Source organism: Leptosomus discolor, chromosome 20 (assembly GCF_034619465.1).
Source record: "Leptosomus discolor isolate bLepDis1 chromosome 20, bLepDis1.hap2, whole genome shotgun sequence".
Classification (NCBI taxonomy): Eukaryota; Metazoa; Chordata; class Aves; order Leptosomiformes; family Leptosomidae; genus Leptosomus; species Leptosomus discolor.
This window is the reverse complement of record NC_141410.1, coordinates 1,688,416-1,708,116: the sequence shown is the minus strand read 5'-3', so window position 1 is coordinate 1,708,116 and position 19,701 is coordinate 1,688,416. Positions and strand designations below refer to the sequence as shown.

Below are 19,701 nucleotides of genomic sequence, written 5' to 3'. Positions count from 1 at the left end.
TGCTAGGACATCTGTGTTCACCAGACCCAGATCCAGATGACCAGGACCCACTCTCCAGGAGCAGTCAGCTTCCACCATGCTGTGTTCCTCTGATGCCACACATTGTTCCCCAGGGACCTCCTGGGTGATCGACACAGGACCACAGTCGTCTTCTGCCTCCCAGTGCAAACTTCCCCCCAGATTTGGAGATGAGTGTCAGGGCATGGCTTATGGCAACTCACTAGGGTGTTTGAGAAAACAGTGTTACAGAATGACCTTCTCCACAGCATAATAAAACAGATACATTGGCAGTCAATTGTATCAATTACAGTGAATTCAGTAGTTAATTAGAAGCCAGGAGTCTTCCCATCCCTCAGTGCAGCTCTGAAATTAAGAGTCCGAGTGAAGAATAACTTCCAGGCCAGGGAATCGTTGCTGGGGCTTCCACACGATTGACCCCCACACAGAGATTCACCAAGAACTGCAATTGCCTCCTAGATGTTGATCGATTTGCTTTTGAGTTGGCAGCAAGGACATGGGTTTGACCTCTGCCTGCAGAGAGGAGGGAAAGAACTTCAGACAGTTGCCTGCAGGAGGGAATCCTGAGCAGTTAATGCCACTGCAAGTAGAAAAGTGTCTGCCTGAGCTGGGAAGGTGTCGTCTCCTCACTGGAAAGTGACGGAGGTGGTTGAGAAGAGGAGGGTGAACTCCCTCAGAAGCAGAGAGACTGGGATCTGCCCACAGAGGGTAACAAGCTGTCAAGCTGATCAATGTGCCTGAGAGGATGCTGCACGCGTGTGGACCACATGCGTGCTGAGTATGCCTGTGCCGTTGCCCTCTGCCTGCGTGGGGAACCAGAGCCCAGAGAGCTGCCAAAATCAAAGCCTTACTTCTGCTGTTGAAAAGCTCAAGCACAGGCCAGAGGGACAAGGAGGCGTCGTGACCTCCAGCCTACCACAGGCTGAATACATCCCTGGCTTGAAAACGTTAGGCCCAGCTCTGCATAGTGTTGCTGCGGCTTGGCCGGGCTGTGCCTCAGCAAATCTGCCAAGCCGGAGGTTGACTAATGGTGCCTGCAAGGCACCCGCCGGGGTCCTGCCGGTCAGAAGCAGAGGCAATCAAAAAGCCTTCGAAGCAGCAATCAGACGCCCTCCAAATTGAGCAGACGTGAGAACTGAGTTTGCAACTTTGGATCGATCCAGCAGTCAAGGTCAGTTAGAGGGAAGCTGAGTTCCTGGAGTAGCCACTGTGGAAAGTGAGTTGTAATAGAAATAAGTTGTAATAGTCTCCAGCCGACACGGACCTCCAGCTGCCACTGACCCAGTTAGCACTAACACTCTCCTGCAGGAAACTTCCACTCCATTTTCAAGGCATTATGTCACAGAAACCAGACCATGGCATGGAGATTAGCCTGGGAAGTGCATGTGATGCTCTGGCAGCCGTCAGGATCTGGTCGTGCACAGGGTGCAGGAAGGGTCCGTGCTGGTCATCTCAGCCCAGTGGAAAGCGCCATGTTGCTATAAACGAGTGCACAGCAGTCCCCACTCCCCTAGGATGAGCACATCCCTCTCCGATGGAGGGATTTGTGATGGTCTTGCCATGGCCTGATGGCCCCAAAGAGTGCAAACCTCGCCTACCCAGAACTGAGGCGTTAAAACACAAAGTCCAGAGAGGAGAACCTTGTGCCCCCCTCCTCAATATGGCCATCACTTTGGATTTGGAAGGGAATCTTGTGCTGTTCAGGGTGTCTCTCAGAGCCTCGTCTCATTAGCCCATAGCATAAAGCCAAGAGGTGAAGGAAGGAAGGACTGGGCTTTGTCTTTTTTTTTCAGTTGCCTTGTAGTTTTCAAGTCATTTTTTAAATCCTTGAGGATGTTTAGCTGATACTGTGGACTCTCACCTCAGCCTACAAGAAGTGCGACCTTCTGCACATGGGGTGAACAGCCTGGGAAGTCACTGCTGGAGCAGGGAAGGGTTGGGGTGGGGAGCGGTGGACACCAGGCTGAATGTGAGCAAACCACAGATAAGATAAACTGCTGCATTAGGGGGACTGTGGCCAAGGTCAAGGGAAATTATTCATCCTTATGATCAGCAGTGGGGAGGACACCCCGCTGTGCTGTGGTTAGCCAGGTGAAGAGGAGGATGAGGTGGAACCTAATTACACTTGCAGCTACTTGGGAGCAATTGCAAGGAAGATAGAGCCAAACACATCTCACTAGTGCCAAATGAGGTAACAAGGGACAGCAGTGACACAATGGACCTTCAAAGATTTGGGATGGACATTAGGAAATGCTTCTTCACCTGAGCATGCTGCAGCCCTGAGACAGGTCCTCAGAGCAATGGGGGTTCTCTGTCCTTGGCGGGTTTCAAGACTTACGTAGGTAAAGCCACAACCACCCTGATTTAGTGTGGGGAATAGTCTACCATGAGCAAGAATCTGGACAGAAGATCCCAGAAGTCCTTTCACCAGCCCTGCTGGCATTCATCCTGCCTGCTGAATATCACTTTTCTCCTGGCTGGACTTCAGTCCAGGGATGCCCTGTCATGGAGTGGTGCAGGTACTTTCCCTCTAGCTTTGCAGAGGTCCCCGTTGGCTCCCTGTTCCTCAGCCCAGCTGCAATGCTTGTTGCCTGCAGGATCTCTTTTACTTATCTTGAGAGATCTCTCTTACTGACCTTGAGATGGACAGAATTGCATCCTGGATGCATCCATCGACTTTTGATGGAGCCTTGAGTGGTGGGAAGAAGCCAAACATGAGCCATGGTGGCAAGCAAATCAGTATTCCATACAACGGGCCAGATGCTCCTTGCACCCCGTAGTCCTGTGTCTGCACACTTTTCACCATGCTAGGCTAACCAGCCCCCTTCAGAAAATGGTGCAGGCAGCCCTTGGCCACAGGGCAGATCCTACCATTCCCCAAAAGCCTTTTGCTTCCTCTGTTTGCCCTTCTCCCCTAGGGGAACCTGCCAAAGAGCACCTCCAGCCCTGCCAGACATACCCAGGCACTGCAAAGCAGGGACTCCTGTTGCGTGCCTCGGGGCTCCTAGCATGTTGTCAGCATAGCTCTGGGCACCCTGCTCTGATCCCATCTTATTTATGGCACATCCTTCCTGTCTTCTCCCTGCTATTATTGCCTGAAATGTTGTAATTTAGATTCCGGCTGTGTTTGATTGCAAACTCTCCCAATCTACAAATTTCGATGACAAGCACTAGAGCAGCTCATTTACATGCCAAAGAGATCAATCCGGAACTGCTTGTTACACAAGCGAATAAATAAATAACGGATACATTAAAGAATGAGAAACAATCAGCCAAATTAACCAATAGATGTCAAATAATGACAAGCCCTGACATCCTCAGAGAACAAGAGAAGGAGGGATGGGGCAAGCTTTCCCAGCATTGCCCAGGGCTGCTCAGCACTCACCTATCTCCTCTTATCCCTTGAGCCAACAGGGATGTGCATCAATGCTGGGAGGGAGTAAGCAAGTGCTGGAGCATGAAGTCCTGGCTTTCAAACCCCATACCTGTGTTTGTTCCTCACACCTGCTCTGTGTAAGCATCTGTCGTAGGAATAACACCTCCTCTGGGACAGCAATTAAAACATTTTAGACATCAGGTGGCAAGTGGCCTTGCAGCCTGATTTTCAGGTGACATCTCAGGAAATCCTTCCAGGGCACCGGAACCATCCCAGCTTCTTGTTTTGTTGATCAAAGCATGGGAGACTTCAGAATTCATGCAAACACCATTGCACTGCGCAGGATGTTTATCTGGTAGTCAGCAGCACAGCTTGGACATTTTGGGACAGGCCAGCTCAACAGCTGCGAAACCAGTTTGCATGGTTAGCGGGCTAGAACGTCTCTCTTACGAAGAGAGGCTAGGGGACTTGGGACTTTTTAGCCTAGAGAAGAGAAGGCTGATGTTGGGGGTCTTATCAGTGCTTATAAATACTTAAAAGGTGAGTGTCAGGAGGATGGGGCCCGTCTTTTTGCAGTGGTGCCCAGTGACAGGACAAGAGGCAATGGGCACAAACTTGAACATAGGAGGTTCCATCTAAACATGAGGAGGAACTTCTTTACTTTGAGGGTGGCAGAGCACTGGAACAGGCTGCCTAGAGATGTTGTGGAGCCTCCGTCCCTGGAGACATTCAAAACCCACCTGGATGCCGAGCTGTGCAACTTGCTCTAGGTGACCCTGCTCTGGCAGGGGGGTTGAACTAGATGATCTCCAGCGGTCCCTTCCAACTCCCACCATTCTGTGATTCTGTGGTTATTCAGGCATCATTAAGCCACTGGTGAGAGCAGAAGCACGGATGATCTGAGCTGTCCCAACCTCCTGGTGGTTGCAGGTGGCAGACTGGGATGCTGGTGACTGGCAGCAGAGGTGTGTGCAGTACCTGCCAGTACTGCTGATTTCCCACCACCTGCCTTTGTCACTGTCTCCTGTACAGTGACAGGTAGGTGCTAGCTACCTAATTTATCCTCCTCTGGCAGCTCCTGCCTGTCACCGCTCAGCACCCCAGGGGATCCCCAGCAGGGAAGGCAGCAGAGGAGTATCTCTCCCTGTTGTCTGCTGTCAAGCAGTTTGTGTGTGCCTGCAGGTGCTGGGGACACAGGGAGGAGGCTTTGTAGGGGTCACTTCTCTTTCCTGAAGGGGTGCAAGGCTGGGATGGCACTGCCCTGTCTTGCCTGGCACCACCAGGTGGGAGGGCAGCAAGGAGATGGAGCTGCCCCATGGCCCATCCTGAAAGGACAAGAGTTGCTCAGGGTAAAATCTGTCTGGAGCGAGGCTGGTCCTGGGTCTGCAGCAGAGCCAGGAGGCTGTGACAGGTGCCCTAAATGGTGTGGATGCTCACCAGAGTGATCAGGTTCCCCCAGACCCAGGGCTGTCCTCTTTGGGGCTGGTTTTGGTGCCGCCTGGTGCTCTGCAGGGCACCTACATCCTCTGGCTACTCCAGCATACACCCACCTTCCCCTCTGCCTTGGACTTGGCCCCATTTCATGTCATCTGGATGTCCCCTCCGTCATCCTTGCCCCCTCTCCAGGCTGGAGCCTGCCAGTAGTGGTGCTGGTAGGATGCTGCTGGACCAGTATCAGCAGGGATAACCTGCCAGGGTTTCGTGACCCCTCGCACCTTCCACCATGGCTTGGTCCTCACGGAGGAAACACCGCTTTGCTAGGCTCGTGGGGCGCCACACCAGCTCGGGGCGAGGCCGTTTGTAGCCTCACCGGGGCCGTCGGCAGGAGCTGCCTCCCGAGGTGCCGGGGCAGAGACGCCCGTGGGCTCGTCCTGCAGCCGGACCCCCTGCGGGGGCGCTTCTGGGGACACGGGGATCCCCCGGGGCTCGCCCTCGCCCCCGCTGTTGGCCGAGGAAGAGGGGCGCTGACGGGCCGGTGCCACCCGGCACGGCTGAGGCAGCACTGCCACCTCGTGGCGCGTCACCTCCCTGCCGGTGCCACCCGGCCGCGGCCCTCACCGCGTCCTCCGGCCACCGCCTGTCCCCAGAGACACCCTGGTGGGAAGGCGAAGGAGGAGTGCGCCCGGGTGGAGGCCTTTCTGTGCTGGCAGGTGGGGTCTGCAGAAGCCCCCGGGATGCCGCCGTGCGGCGCCCACCCCCAGCTCCCTGGGCATCCTGCAGCCGCGGGTGGCTCGGCTGCAGACCAGCGGGAGATGCTCCCGGGAGGGGAGAGGAAGGCTTGGCCTGAACGCAGCAACACTGACAGTCAATCGAGTGGGGCAAAGCAGCACTCAGGAGTCTCAAGGACCTGGAGGAGATGCTGCCTGGACCAACACCAGCTCCCACGAGATGCTGGAAACCTGTAACCAGCTCCCATGAGATGCTGGAAACCCGTAAGCAGCCCCCTGTAATTTAGCATTTAAATGGGGTTAAGAGACAGTCAGGGACAAAGGCCACAGGAGCGCTAGGTCACAGCCATCGATCAATCCTGGATGAAATGGTGGAGCGGTCTCATTTTGGCTGCATATTAAGAAAGGACAATAGGGCAGAAATACAATTACTGTCCAGAAACACCGTTTTGTGGAAGGTAAGTCCTTTCAAACTCACCTGTCGTCTTTTCTTGACATGATTACAGGCCTGGTTGATAGAGGAACTCTGCTGATAAAATGAAATTGCATTTCTTCTGGGCATTTGATTTATTACAGAGTGACATTTTGATCAAAAATGTGTATTATATTGCATTAACAGAGCATATATTCAACTAATTAAAGACCAGCTCAGTGACAGATCTCCAAAGGTAATTATTAATGGAGATGCACTGATAAGTGAAGTTTTGTCTAGCAAGGGTCTCTGGGCTGATTTTGGGGTTCACACTAGTTATTCCTCTTCCTGGTTTTGCTGAGATAGTCTTAGGCCCGCTACGGCATGCACGCTGTTAGCAGTTTCAAGCCAGGCAACTGCTTAAGCTAGGAGAGGCAAAAGGCAAGGCAGCTGACTCAAGCTGGCTCACCCATACCATAAACTTCCCACTCAATAAAAGGGGAAGTTTGCTGAGGATGGTGCTGTCAGTGGTATATCTTTCTCTTTGCTTCTGAAAGCTGCTCCCCTGTTGACTGTGACAACTCCACATTCATTGGGCTGAGTAGAACTTTGTATATTTTTTGTTGGCATTAGTGCTGTTTCATTAAATCTGTTGTCCCTTCAATCCACAAGTCTCCTCTCCTTTTCCCAATTCCCCTTCTTGGCTGGGGAAGGGTTATTGGGTGATAGAGCAACTCCTATAGTGTAGCCCTGGATATGGGCTAAAGCTAGACATTCCCTCTTTTGGAAACAACGCAACACCTTCCTTGGGATGACTAGATGTGGTGGGCAGAGGGAATGGAGGGTTTGCCAGCCCACCATGGCTTTGGGACCACCCTGATCCTGAGCCTGCAAGCTGTCTTCTTTCCTTGAACATCCTCCCCTGAGCTCCAGTTGCTGCTGCTTTTGTGTTGGGGATCCCAATGCTTCTTTTTCAGGAAGGTCAGTACAGCTGCCACGGGACTCCTGGAAGGAGACTTCAGGTGGGTATGGATCAGAAAGCCCATCCTAGCCACCCACTGTGTCCCCCATGGGGTAGCCCGACCAGTCCCCAGTGTCCCAAGGATGTTCAACTGCTGGAGTCATTGTGACATGTGGCATCCCTCTGCTCCCTGCCACAGATGGGCTTGGGTACTGATGGCGTTTTTGGGCTCTTTTGTGGCAGAGATGAATGTCTATCCCTGGGCATCTTCCCAGTGAGTAAAAAAAAAGCAGTGAGGTACTGGCTTTTTCATTTTGCATGTCTGGGTGAGGTCATGCACAGTTCCTGGGGTTACCCAGATCTGGCTGGTGCAAGGTACAGCCACTCAAAGGTGACCGGGAGCCACGTGTGTGCCAGAGACCCCAGTCTTCTCCTGCTCTACTACAGAGATAAGGTCCCCAAACCGCTGAAGTGAAGGTAATGGGAAGGAGATGTCTCATCAAGGATGCTCAAGGCCCTGCTGAACCACACAGGCACTGACGATCCCTTTGCTGCAGCCCTGTGTCAAGGTGCATAACCAAGGTGGGCATCTGGAGAGGTCAGCCCCCAGCAGCAGTGATGACGAGGCTGGGTACCACTGACATCTACGTGCTGCCCATTGCCCAGACAAGGAGCCATCAAGAGTGACCCCTGAGCACCACCGAGCATCCCTTGGATGGCTGTGCCACCTAGTGCTCCCATCACCTGTCCCCTCCCGCAGTGACAGAGCTGTGGCATGCCTTTGGGCACCCTCTACCTTTGTGTTGCTTTATGCCTGGTTGTCACTAATCCCTGGGAACCCTGCGGTCCTGCACTTTTGCTGACCAAGCTGTTCCCTGACTGTGACCAGCACAGCCAGGGCTGGGTGTGGGAAGGGGAACAAGTTTCTCTCTCATGTGGAGAAAGTGAAACTTGCCACTTCTCTTCTTCAACCAGGGAAACCACTGTGCATGCAAGTACACCCCCCCCGCCGCCCCCCGCCCCAACCCTGATCCTCTTCCTTCCTGCTCCCAGGGAAGAGCTTCCAGAAACAGAGCTGCTGCTCAGACTAGTCTGCCTTCACCCCCAGAAAGGAGGTAAGTCACCCCAAATGGTTGGGGACACATGCCTCCTGTGCCACCGCTCTCCAGTCCTTCATCCCTGTCTTTCTTCACTTCCCCTTTCCACAAAGGTTTAAAGTTGGAAAAGGGGGAGAAGTTGATGGGGGGGGGGGGGGGGGGGGGCGTGGGGGGGAGCAGGGGGGAAATGTACTGCAGGAATCTGTCCTTGCTCCATGTGATTGTGGACAACACTGGGCTCTGCAGGCTTGTCCTGGGCTAAGGTTTTGGGGTAGGTTTGTGTGCTCAGGACATCCCTCCTATCTCTCAGCTCCGTGTGATGGAGATCTGGATCCCTTTTGCCATTTCTCCCTTTCCTGTTTATCCCTCCTTTGTTGTATCTCTTTGCATAATTTCCTCAGTTGTGTTCTCCATCCCGTGGGACTGCTGCCCTGTACCTCAGTTCTTGATCCCCCAACCCTGGAAGAAGCATCCTCTGCATGCACCTGATGCGCAACTACCCATCCCCAGGACATGCACCAAAGGGTTTATGCTGTGCTCCATGTCCTGGACTTTCCAAACCCACAGCCCTGCCATGGGCACATGCCAGAGATTTTCAGTAACACCAATGATTTCAGATCATGCGAGGAAACAGACTCAAAATCCTTCTGTGAAGTTATTTTCACCATTGCATGTGCTGTCCGGCTGTGTTGGACAACACATGGGTGGTGTGGTAGATCTGTGCATGCATCTGATGAGAGTACTTGTGTGTCTGTGTCCAAGGTGCAACCGTGTGTTTGCCGTGTGCCCGCCTCCATCCCCTCCGCTGTGCTTGTAGGGAGGCAGAATGCAACTCAGGCTGTGGCTGGCGGCCAGCACCCTGGCAGCAGTGCTGGGCATGGCCCTGCTGGATGATGTGTGTCGGGCACCGGACGGCAAAGATGGCTTCCCGGGAGTCCCTGGCCTCAACGGAAGGCCAGGACAGAAGGGTGACGTGGGAGAGCCAGGTAAGGGGGAGCCAGGGATGCGCGGTGTGGGTGGCCTGGGAGCCTCAAGCCTCTTGGCAGGAGCATCACGGGCTGTGGGAGCAGCTTGGGTGATGCCAGATGTGCATGAACTGCTCTTCCTCACCACCTCTTCCCAGGGAAATCAACACGGACGACAGGCATGCAGGGACCCAAAGGGGATGCAGGTGAGCCAGGGCCTCCAGGCATCCCAGGGAACCGAGGCTACCATGGCATATATGGCCCCCCCGGGGTCCAAGGGCCACCAGGGCCAAAGGGGGAAAAGGGGAGAGCTGGAAACATCCTGGAGCATCCGCGTCCTGCCTTTTCCGCCTCACGGAGGTCCCCACCACCCCTGGGCAGGACGGTGGTGTTTGACAACATCATCACCAATGAGGAGAGATCCTACAGTCCTCAGACTGGAGAGTTCACCTGCCGCATCCCTGGGTTCTACTACTTCGCCTACCAGGTGGTCTCCAGCGGGAACCTCTGCCTGAGCATCACCAAGAACAGCGAGCACGTGGTCAGCTTCTGCGATTACAACAGCCGCAACATCCTGCAGGTGAACTCAGGGAGCAGCGTGCTCAGCCTGGCAGTGGGTGACCGGGTCTCTGTGAGCACTGACCCTACCAGGGACAGCATGATTTACAGCGGCTTCGAGGCAGACAGTGTCTTCAGTGGCTTCATGCTCTTCCCACAGAGGAGCTGAGGGACTGTCAGCCTGGACCTGCTTAGCAACAGAGCATTGCGGTGTCTGTGCCTGCACGTGTTTTTCCCCTAGGAGTGACAGGGATGGCCCCACACTGAGCCACCAGATGGGTCCTGTGCTCCCACCAGTGTCACAAAGGGGCCAGGCTGCGAGTCACCACTGCAGCAATGAGACCCCTGCTAGCAGTTACCTCCATGCTGAGCCTGCCTGTTCCATCCTGGAGGCAGAGGATTCCTGGCCCGAGCAGCCCTTTCTCCTCCTGGTCATGCAGAGCCCACACAAGAGGGGCCCAGTTGTCACTGGGGCTGTTCACCACCTGTGGCTCTCCGCTCTGAGTGGGAAATCACTGTGTGCCACTGCTTCTGCTACACTAACCATTGCAAATGTCTTTATGACACTGGGCCACTACTACCTCTCACATCCTCCCCATTGGTATAAATAAACTCTTCTTCTACAACAACCACTTGGGTTTTCTTTCCTATTCATGTCTCTTCCCTAAGCCATCAGTGTCCTGGCCACTTCCCAAGCTGCCCAGGGAGAGAAGTGATCCCAGCTTGCCCCTGGCCAAATGCAGACCCTGACTGTGAAGGCAGACCAGGAGGGAACTGAGTGTACAAGCAGAGCTGGCACAGGGAGGAAAAGGAAATCTCTCGGACTAACCTATGTGTGTCCTTTCTCTGATAAGTCCAAGCTAGCTGTCCTGTACAAGGGTAAATACAAGTCGATCACACACCTCACCCACATGGTCCTCTCTTGGTACCAAAACTCTTCCAGGAAGGGGAAAGACAGCTGTGGTCCTCCAGACTTTCAGCAAGGAGAAACAGGGGCATCAGGGTGATTGATGGTGTTGTGGGGTGATGGTGGTAGGGTTGTGAGGCGATTTCTCTCTTTGGCTTGGGGTGAGACTAGTGAGCAGTATGGCAGGCTGGGTAGGTATCAGGCAGCCAGAAAGCATCAGGGAAGCCATGTAGATGCCATACCCTGGGACTGCTACTCAGAGGAGCTGCTACACAGAGGAGCTGCTACACACATGTTGGGCAGTCAAGTGTCTGCTTTCCTGGAGCAGTGGGGAGGAGGCCAGGTCACCTGTGAGGAGCAACACCAGGGATGCTGGGGCCCCAGCAAATCCAGCACCCAGCAGAGCTGGTGGAACACAGGGCAAGGTGCAGAAAGGGCAAGGTGCAGAAAGGACAGCCAGCCTGCTGATCAGAAACCCTGAAGGAGAAACATCCTTCAGTCCCACTGCCTAGAGGAGCAGCATCTCCCATCAGAGCCAGGCAATGACCTTGCACCAGCCCCTTGTTGCACAGGCATCTCTGGCTCCATGGAGCTGGCATGGTGCTCTGCTCCCCATCCTCTTGCTGCCCTTCTGCTCAGAAACAAGTTAAGGATGGGCGGAAAGCTAGTCCCTGTGGCAGTTGGAGTGTTTGTGGCACATCTCTTGTCAGGGGTTCGTCCCACCTCTGTCCTTCCAGCCTCTGCTGCTGCAGTGGCACAAGCACAGGTCTCACTGGACACCCAGGAAAGCGCTTGCTGAGGGGAAACAATCAGGCAGGAGGATGTGAAACTCCGCTGGGGGCCAGCTGGGGGTTCTGGGTCCCCAAGGGCCCTTTCCTAACTCCGCAACTTCCTCTGGGAGGATTTCATGAAGTGACCCACGCTGTGCTGTGCTGGCAGGCAGTGCCCACAGCAGCCAGAGAGCTCAGCACTGCAGGATCCCGTGCCCTGCTGCCCCCATAAGAGGTAAGAGGTGCTGCAAAGTCCATCTCTTTGGGGTGGGCTGCATGGGGACTGGGGGTCCAGCAGCATGGCACAGTGCTGGACTGTGTAAGAGGAGGAGAATGAGACAAGAGGCACTGCCAGGCTGCACACATCATGGAGCAGGGGGGGATGCCCACTTGTCCTTGCTGGGGGAAGACCCAGTCCTGTGGGTCAGGCACTGTCCTGGGAGATCGCCGGCTAATGGGGAGCTTGATCCTGACAGGCAGAGTCAGGAAAGTCAGTCTGCTGCTAGAGGAGGGGTGAGATCAGCTGAGTCCAGGGAGCTCCAGCCTCAGTGCAGCATGGTGCAACAGTCTTCAGTGGCATATGCGTCTGCAGGGGGTTCCAGACACTGGACCGGCAGAGCCTCTGGGCTGGCCATGGGTACCACAACACCTCATGGCTCCATCCAGACTGAAAGTCCAACCCTCCATGTGCCATCAGGGGCTGCCCTGGGGATGATGGTGAGCCCAGGGTCCACCTCCACATATTCTCCTCCCCACTGCCTGGCAATTGGTATGAGGGGGATACTGCGGGCACATCCATCGCAGTTAGGTGCTCCTGGTGCAGTCAGCCTCATAGCACAGTACCTCCTTTGCCCCATGGCCTGCAAGCCACACTGCTGTGGCCCCTCACCCCAGCACTTTCTTTCCCTTTCCATGCTCCAGAGCACCAAAATGGGGCAGAGCTTCAGGGAGCAGCTCCATCTGGCCCTCGCCCTCCTACTCTTGAATCTGGGGTCTGCTGTGACCAGGGAAACCCCTCACAGCTGCTATGGGGCTCCAGGCCTGCCAGGCATGCCGGGTGCACCAGGCAAGGATGGCCGGGATGGGCTGAAAGGAGCCAAAGGCGAGCCAGGTGAGTGGACAAGGAGGGGAACCACACAGGCTGTTGAAGGGGAGCTATTGAGTCCTCCATGGCTGGTCTGCCTTGGTTTGCAGGCCATGGAGAGCATCCTCTGTGGACAGGGCAGGAGGAGAGGAGGCTAGAGAGAGGCAACAACCCTCTCCTGCTCAAGGGACGGGGGTGGAGGAGCCTCTCCCCACATCCTGACATTGATGCTGACTCCCTTTCACTCCCCACCACCCCACAGGCATCCCAGCCAATCTTGCATCACAAGGACCCAAGGGCATGAAAGGGGAACCAGGCAGCCCTGGCTTGCCAGGCAAGACTGGCCCCATCGGTCCCCCTGGTCCCCCTGGAGACCCTGGGACAATGGGCATGGCTGGAGAGCCAGGTATGCCGGGCAGCTACAAGCAGAAGTACCAGTCAGCATTTTCAGTGACGAGGCAGACCAACCAACACCCCATGAAGAACACCCCCGTGGTGTTCAACCATGTCATCACCAACACCAACCACGACTATGACACCACCACAGGCAAGTTCACCTGCAACCACCCTGGCCTCTACTACTTCATCTTCCACACCTCACTGACAGCCAACCTCTGCGTCCTCCTGTACAAGGATGGGAACAAGATGGCCAGCTTCTGCGACCACAAGACCAACACTGTCCAGGTCAGCTCTGGTGGGATCCTCCTCCACCTAGGTGCTGGGAACCAGGTCTGGCTGGAGGTGAATGACTACAACAGCATGGTGGGCATCGGCAATTCCGACAGCATCTTCTCAGGGTTCCTGCTCTTCCCAGACTAGAGGACCACCAGAGCTCACCCCAGCCTGCTGACCCCTTCACCCTGCCCTGCAAATGCTGCTGCTCATCACCAGGCTGTTGCTGACGCTACCGGTTTCTCTACTGGGTGGGAGGCCCCAGTGGGGGGGGTCAGTCCCAGCCACCAGACACAACCCCTGGACTGGGGACTGAGCACAGGCAGCTGCTGAGCAGGGGGAACAGGCACATCTGGATGCATCTGCACCCAGAGTGATGATGCCAAGCCCGTGGGGTCCTGCTGGCACTGCCACATGTATCCACCCTGATAAGCCTATGTTACCTTCTGCTGCTGAAGCCAGAGGTCTCTCTGTGTCTCTCCCCTTCCCACCTGGGTTGAACCAGGGACAGCCAGGTGTTCTGGAGCAGGCTTGCAGCAGCACCTTTGTCATAACCCAGCTGTAGAAAGTGACAATAAAACCTTCCCCAATGTGCCTGGCCTATTGTGGTTTTTCCTCCATGACTTGCCTTTCTGCATGTGGAGCCCACGTGTGGCTGGACGAACGCTGTGTGCATGTGTGCACAACACCTGGACATCTGTGTGGCATCAGAATGTCCCTGAGACCTCGCTGGCTTGGCCGTGCTCAGCATGAGTGAGCATCACACAGTGTTGACAGCCCTGGCTTTGCTCGATGGGGTAGGACCCCCAGGTACACTGACTGCAGGAAGGGGACGGTTCCCGTGCCCATGCACTCAGCCACCACCCTAGGGGGGAATTAAGACTCCTGCAGGCAGGGGCCCCGATACTCCCCTTCTCCTCCAAGTGGGTGCAATTCAGTTGCAGAGGGCCACAGAGCATTCATCAAACCTCACAGCCGTGCCTCGGGTGGCTGGGACAGCCCCAGCCTGCCAGCCTCACCAGGGTCAGGATAGGGGAAGCACTGGCTTCCCTGAGCCAGACCAAAGGAGCTCATGGCTGTGGAGGCCACAGACCCCACCAAAACCCAATGGAGATTCCTCCCGGTGTCACACATTGTACAGTGGAAAAGGAGGTCATCTACCCTGAACATCCTGTGCTTCACCTCTGCAAGGCACCAGCAGAGAGCAAAACTGGAAATGCTTTTCCCACAGGGTGAGATTTAGGAGACCCTGGGGGACAAGTTCAAGATGATGGATGCTGAGACCCTGTAGCATCTTCTGGGCCTGCTGGTACCCCCCAACAGAGCTGGGTATGCGTGGAGAAGCCTGGGGGATGCTAGCTAAGTGCATGCACATTTCTGCAGTCCTGAGGGGTTACCCCAAATTTGTCTGGAGCTCATGGCAGCGTTCCCCACAGCGAGCACACATGAGAAGGACCCATGGACCCTGCAGGGCAGAGCGGACATCTCTCTGCTCCCTGGGGCCAGAGCTGGATGCCTGAGGGGCGCCAGGGTGCTGTTTGGGGACAGCATGTTCTGCTGAGCTGACACCATTCGTGGCGGATATGAAAATGCCACTGAAGAAAGGGTAGGAGCTAAAGATAAAAAAGGGATGTGGCCCAGATCCTTTCACAATAACCCCTGCAGCAAACTTCTGCTTCTCCTCACGGTCAGTTCCAAGAGGGACACTGGTGTGTCCTGCTCCATCTCCCCATCCGTGCAACGAGATGTTCAAGGTAAGAGCGAGACATCAGCAAGGCTAAGCCTCATCTTCTCCCTGCAGGTAGGAGCACATGGGGAACCTGGGAGCAGCAGGGTGACAGTCATCCCCTGCATCACTGGCTCTTCAGTGTGGCTTAGGGCAGGAGAGAAAGGGGGCTGCTGGGCTGGAGGTGGTGGAGACCCCTGATGGGACCCTGCCCCTCCTGCTCCACCTGGGTCAAAGGAGAAATGGAAAGGGGAGATTGCAAAGGCCCAGAGGGGTGATCAGGGACTGAGTGTCAGTCTGGAAGGTGTCTTGGGGGTGCTCTCCTGCCCTGAGATACTCTTGTTTGCCTGGACCTGGGCTGGGAGCCTGCGGATCGGTCCTTGTACCTGCTGCATCCGAATTGGAGCTGCTGTGGCTGGAGGACCCAACTCACTGACCTCTTCTCCTGCTGACACCGGAGTTTCAGTGCTGGGAAAGTCCACCTGAGGTCAGAGTGTGGCTGGGGTGATGTGTCGTCCAGATGCAGCCCCCAGATGCCCAGTGCTTACCACACATGCACCTGCATCAGGAGCTAGGGGAAGTAGCTGAGCTGTGGGATGCAGGGAGGGCAGAAGGAAGATGGGACCCCAGGGACTGGAAGCCCAGGTGACTATCCCAGTAAGGCCTATTAGATAGAGAAATGCCTCTGGGATGATAGAGGTGTGTGGCAGGACACAATGGGAACCTGCAGAGATTAGGAGGGCAGGTTTGGGGATTTCATTGCCATCTGCAAGGACTAAAGCTATCCCTCAGATATGCTGGTGGAAAGCAAGAGCTGTCCCCTTGCAGATGATGAAACTGCTCGGGCCTGGGGAAGGATTTTACCCTGCAGATGTGGTCCTAAGATGGGATGGAGAATTTGTCCTCTGAGGGAGCAGTGGGGACTCAGAGCAGTAGGGACCTACAGCACCATAGCCAGGCTGGACATCAGACCTCTACAACAGGCTAACCTGTCCCCAGATATCCATGTGGCTGAAGCTCTGGGGACTTGTAAACCAGTAATTTAAGAGTGAGAAGAGACTGACAAGCCCTCCCATGCCCAAAGGGGCTGGTCCCTCCAATGCCATCAGGAGAGCAGATATGGCTCCGCAGCAGGATGTTTTCCCTCCCTGATGATATTATCCAGATGTGCTTCCAGTCATCGTCCTCCAGAGCAGCACAGAGAGCCTCCCCCATCCCTCCCGCTGCCCAAGACAAGCCTCTCAACATCCTTCTGTGCTCCAGCAGATGCAGACTGTGTGGGTGATGCTGATCTGCCTGGCTGGAGGGCAGCTTGCCAGTGCCACAATCTGCAAGACCTATGGCACCATCCCAGGCATTCCAGGGTTACCAGGACAGCCTGGCAGCAATGGCAGAGATGGGGAGAATGGCCTAAAGGGTGAGCCAGGTAAGGAGGAGGCTGCAGGTGTGGAAAATGCCGTCTTATGAATACAGAGAGCAGGAACATGCAGTGCCGGGCGCATGGTCCTGGGAAAACAATCCATTTTCCACCAGTCCCTTTGGGGTGTTATCAAGTGAGTGTGATGCTTGGGGACAGAGGGGCTGGACAAACTGAAGCGCCCTGAAGAACCTAGGGAGGGAGGGTGCATGAAAGCAAGAGATGTCACACCTGCCAGGTGGGCAGGGGTCTCTGTTGACCTGCACCCCAGAACAGATACTGGCAGTTTCCTTCCCACTGCCCCCTCTGCAGACCTGTGGGGCTCAGCTGCAACCACAATGACTCTTCCTCCTGCTTTCTAGGTCCCCCTGGCCAGGCAGAGCATGAAGGAGACATGGGGGAGAAGGGAGACCCAGGCCTACCAGGGCATCCTGGGAAGATCGGCCCCACGGGTCCGCCGGGTTCAAAGGGATTACCAGGTCCCATGGGACACCGTGGCCCTCAGGGGGATTCTGGTGAATACAAGACCACCCTCAGGTCCGCTTTCTCCGCTGCCAGGACCCTCAGCTCCTACCCACGCCGGGAGCAGCCCATCCGGTTTGACCGCATCATCACCAATGAGAAGGACCATTATGAGAACCGGTATGGCCGTTTCAACTGTCGGGTCCCAGGCATCTACTACTTCACCTACCATGTCACCTCCAGGAACAACCTGTGCCTCAGTGTGAAAAAGGGCCGGGGTGGCAGCAGGGGCGAGAAGGTGGTGACCTTCTGCGACTACGTGCAAGGCAGCTACCAGGTTACCACAGGTGGGGTGGTCCTGAAGATGGCAGCCAACGAGTCTGTCTGGCTGGAGACAACGGAAAAGAACTCCCTAGTGGGGATTGAAGGGTCTGACAACATCTTCTCTGGTTTCCTCATCTTCCCGGAGGTTTAGCCACTGAAAGTGTCTCTCTGCAGCCCTTCTCCTGCTGCTGGATGGCCCCTGCAGGGCTGAGGACTCTTCCCCTGGAAATTATGCTTTGCTCCAGATTTGGTGCCCTAAGTGCATTGTTGCCAGTCTTGCACATTAAATAACAGCTCCTTGTGCCACTGTGTCTTTCCTTCTTCCCCTCCACCCCCCGCCCTCAAATGCTCAGATACCCGGGGCATTGCCTCCTGCAGAGCTAGGGGCAGCCTAGGCCATTAGCGTCTCATTACCGGTGAGCAAAGCTCCTGCTGCAGACCAGGGTGAGTGTCTCCTTCCAGAGCCACCCAGAGAAAGTCCCAGCACAGGGTTAGAAAAACAGGGAGAGGAAGCCTGATCTCTAGCAGGGGGCGGGACACATGACATAGTGGGAAATTTGGGGCCACTGGGTGCTGGTAATAGATGGGGAGATGCTGGAGATGGTGCTGGAGGTGGTCCTGTACTGGACACTTCTGAGGTTGGTAGGATATGGGGACACCAACCTCTCAGACTTTTTTTGGGGGTGGTGGTGACAATAATATCCACAAAAGTTTGTCAAAGCTAGTGACAAGATGAACCAGGTGGGTGTGGGGAAGCCAGAGCTTGATGCCATGATGGGAGAGGAGTGGGGCACACAGCTGTTCCCTGGTGCAGCTGGGCAGAGTCTGGAGCAGTCCCATAACCCCAGCAGAGGACCAACACATGCAAGTCCTATAGCACAGCCAAGCCCTCCCAGGTAGGTCTTTATTAATAGTAGAGCTGATGGACCCAAGGACCTCCAGATGCATAAGAGCTGAAGACCCCAAAGATGTCCCTATCCCTGGGGCAGGTCACAGTCCAGCATCGTACCTGCTGCCTGCAGCCCCCAGCCGTGGCAGCTGCAGGGTGTGAAGCCCATGGGGGTGCACACGAGGTGCTCAGGACACAGAAGGTGAGAATTTTTGGAGGGGTCTGGGATTTGAAAGGGGCTGGATGAAGGGGATGATGATAAAGGGTCTTGGGGGTGGGTAGGATACGGACTGGCTTTTACTGAGCATGACCACTGAGCTCTCGGGGTCTGCTTGTGGGTCCAGGGCCCCACAGCTCTGGGCTGCACAGGTCTGCCTGCACCAGCGCACGACGGTGACCGGCACTGGCAGGGCCAGCTTGAAGGCTCCAGCTTTTGTCCGGGATAATTCGCCGGCAGGTGGCACTGGAGACTGGCTCAGCCCGCACCCCGCCAGCGGGAGCATCCTTGTCCCGCAGGCTGGGGGGGCGAAGCTTGCAGGGACCGGGCAGAAGCGTGAGGCCCGTCAGGTCTGGGAGGAGGCACCGGGCAGGATCAGTGCCGCCTCTTGTGGCCCTGCGTTAAAGCCTTGTCCTCATCGCTTTATCCTTCCCCCAGCAAAACCTGTGGCTTCTGTCCCAGGGGGTGCAGCCGCCCTGTGCTCCCAGACCTCTACCTCCCGTCAGAAAGCCAGGGTGAGCTGTTTGGTGTTGCACCCCAAAGCTCTCCCTGTGCAGCAGCACTGGGCTGCTTTTGAAATGCCGCTGCAATGCTCATGCCATTTTGGAGCTGGACACACAACATCCCAAATAAAATCGGTCAGCAGGGCAGGTGGAGGAAAAGAGTATGTATTTGACCCCCAAAACAGGCTGGGCAGCATACACCAGCTAAGTCTCCTGAACCCTCAGCAAGTCTGCAAGGAGACACCAAACCAAAGAGCAGTCGATACACTGGAGGGCAAGGCTGCTGTTCAAAGAGCCTTGACAGGCTGGAGAAATGAGCTGGCAGGAGCCTACTGACATTTAATGGAGATAAATGCAAAGTCCTTCCTCTGGCATGGGATAACCCCATGCAATAGGACAGGCAAGGGGCAGGAGGAAGCTTTGCAAGAAGGGATCTGGGATGCTGGTAGACAGCAAATTGAAGGTTTCTGCCTTTCTGAGTAATCAATATAATCATTTCGGACTTTTGAAAAGGTCTTTGTCAGGACCCCTCTGGAGTGGAGCTTGTTTTACTTTTAAAACTAATGTCTGACCTAACCTGAGCACAAGCCAAAGGGCTTCTAGGGTCTTGGCTGTACCTGGAGAGAGTCAGAGGGCAGTGCAGGTACCAACTGTCTCTAAAGTGCAGCTCACTGTATCTATGCAGCTGGAAAAGAGATGCACAGGGCATTGCTTCCTCCTGTGGGTCTTAGCCAGCACCCAGCAATGCCACCTCAGGCATTAGCTCCATGGGACAGCAGCTCTCTGCTTCCCTGAAACTGCCACTGCACGGGCCATGGAGCAGCACACCCCTCAGGTATCCAAAACGGATGAGACAAGGCGGGGAGGGAGCCATGAGCGACCGGGGTGGGTGGTGGTCTGTGCAACATCACTGTTCTGTTCTTTCAGGGCTGCTCAGTGTGGGCAGTGTGTTTCTGACCCTACAGGAACCCCTAAAGCCCCAGGCCTCCACCCTAGGGCAGCTGGAGAAGACCACCCCTCCTCTCAAGCTGTTATTATAGCACTCACTGAGGCCAGAGCCAAAATGCAGATTCCCTCTCCCACAGGACCATCCACAGCAGGGCTCTGGGTTTCCGCCCTGTGGGAGAAACCCTCTGCAAGACCCTCAGTGATGCTTGGGAACACAGCAAGGAAAA

The 19,701-nt window shown here is 55.4% G+C and overlaps 3 protein-coding genes across 4 annotated transcripts; all 3 read left to right on the top strand.

Annotated features, from left to right (window-relative positions):
- Positions 1 to 8,006: 8,006 nt before the first annotated feature.
- Positions 8,007 to 10,185, top strand: C1QA (complement C1q A chain). Its single transcript, XM_086476207.1, has 3 exons — positions 8,007 to 8,050; positions 8,795 to 9,018; positions 9,156 to 10,185. Exons 2-3 carry the CDS (start codon positions 8,859 to 8,861, stop codon positions 9,722 to 9,724), a joined length of 729 nt encoding a protein of 242 aa, XP_086332333.1. The 5' UTR covers positions 8,007 to 8,050; positions 8,795 to 8,858; the 3' UTR covers positions 9,725 to 10,185.
- Positions 10,186 to 11,424: 1,239 nt separating this feature from the next.
- On the top strand, positions 11,425 to 13,582 carry C1QC (complement C1q C chain). Of its 2 annotated transcripts, XM_086476146.1 has the most exons (3): positions 11,425 to 11,467; positions 12,154 to 12,343; positions 12,579 to 13,582. In XM_086476146.1, exons 2-3 carry the CDS (start codon positions 12,163 to 12,165, stop codon positions 13,133 to 13,135), a joined length of 738 nt encoding a protein of 245 aa, XP_086332272.1. In that variant the 5' UTR covers positions 11,425 to 11,467; positions 12,154 to 12,162; the 3' UTR covers positions 13,136 to 13,582. The 2 variants fall into 2 exon arrangements, with proteins under 2 accessions (XP_086332272.1, XP_009952591.2); XM_009954289.2 differs by lacking the exon at positions 11,425 to 11,467 and having other exon boundaries at positions 12,145 to 12,343.
- A 1,112-nt stretch (positions 13,583 to 14,694) lies between these two features.
- On the top strand, positions 14,695 to 17,220 carry C1QB (complement C1q B chain). The gene is made up of 3 exons (XM_009954288.2): positions 14,695 to 14,742; positions 15,978 to 16,140; positions 16,494 to 17,220. Exons 1-3 carry the CDS (start codon positions 14,734 to 14,736, stop codon positions 17,066 to 17,068), a joined length of 747 nt encoding a protein of 248 aa, XP_009952590.2. The 5' UTR covers positions 14,695 to 14,733; the 3' UTR covers positions 17,069 to 17,220.
- The last annotated feature ends 2,481 nt before the right edge of the window (positions 17,221 to 19,701 follow it).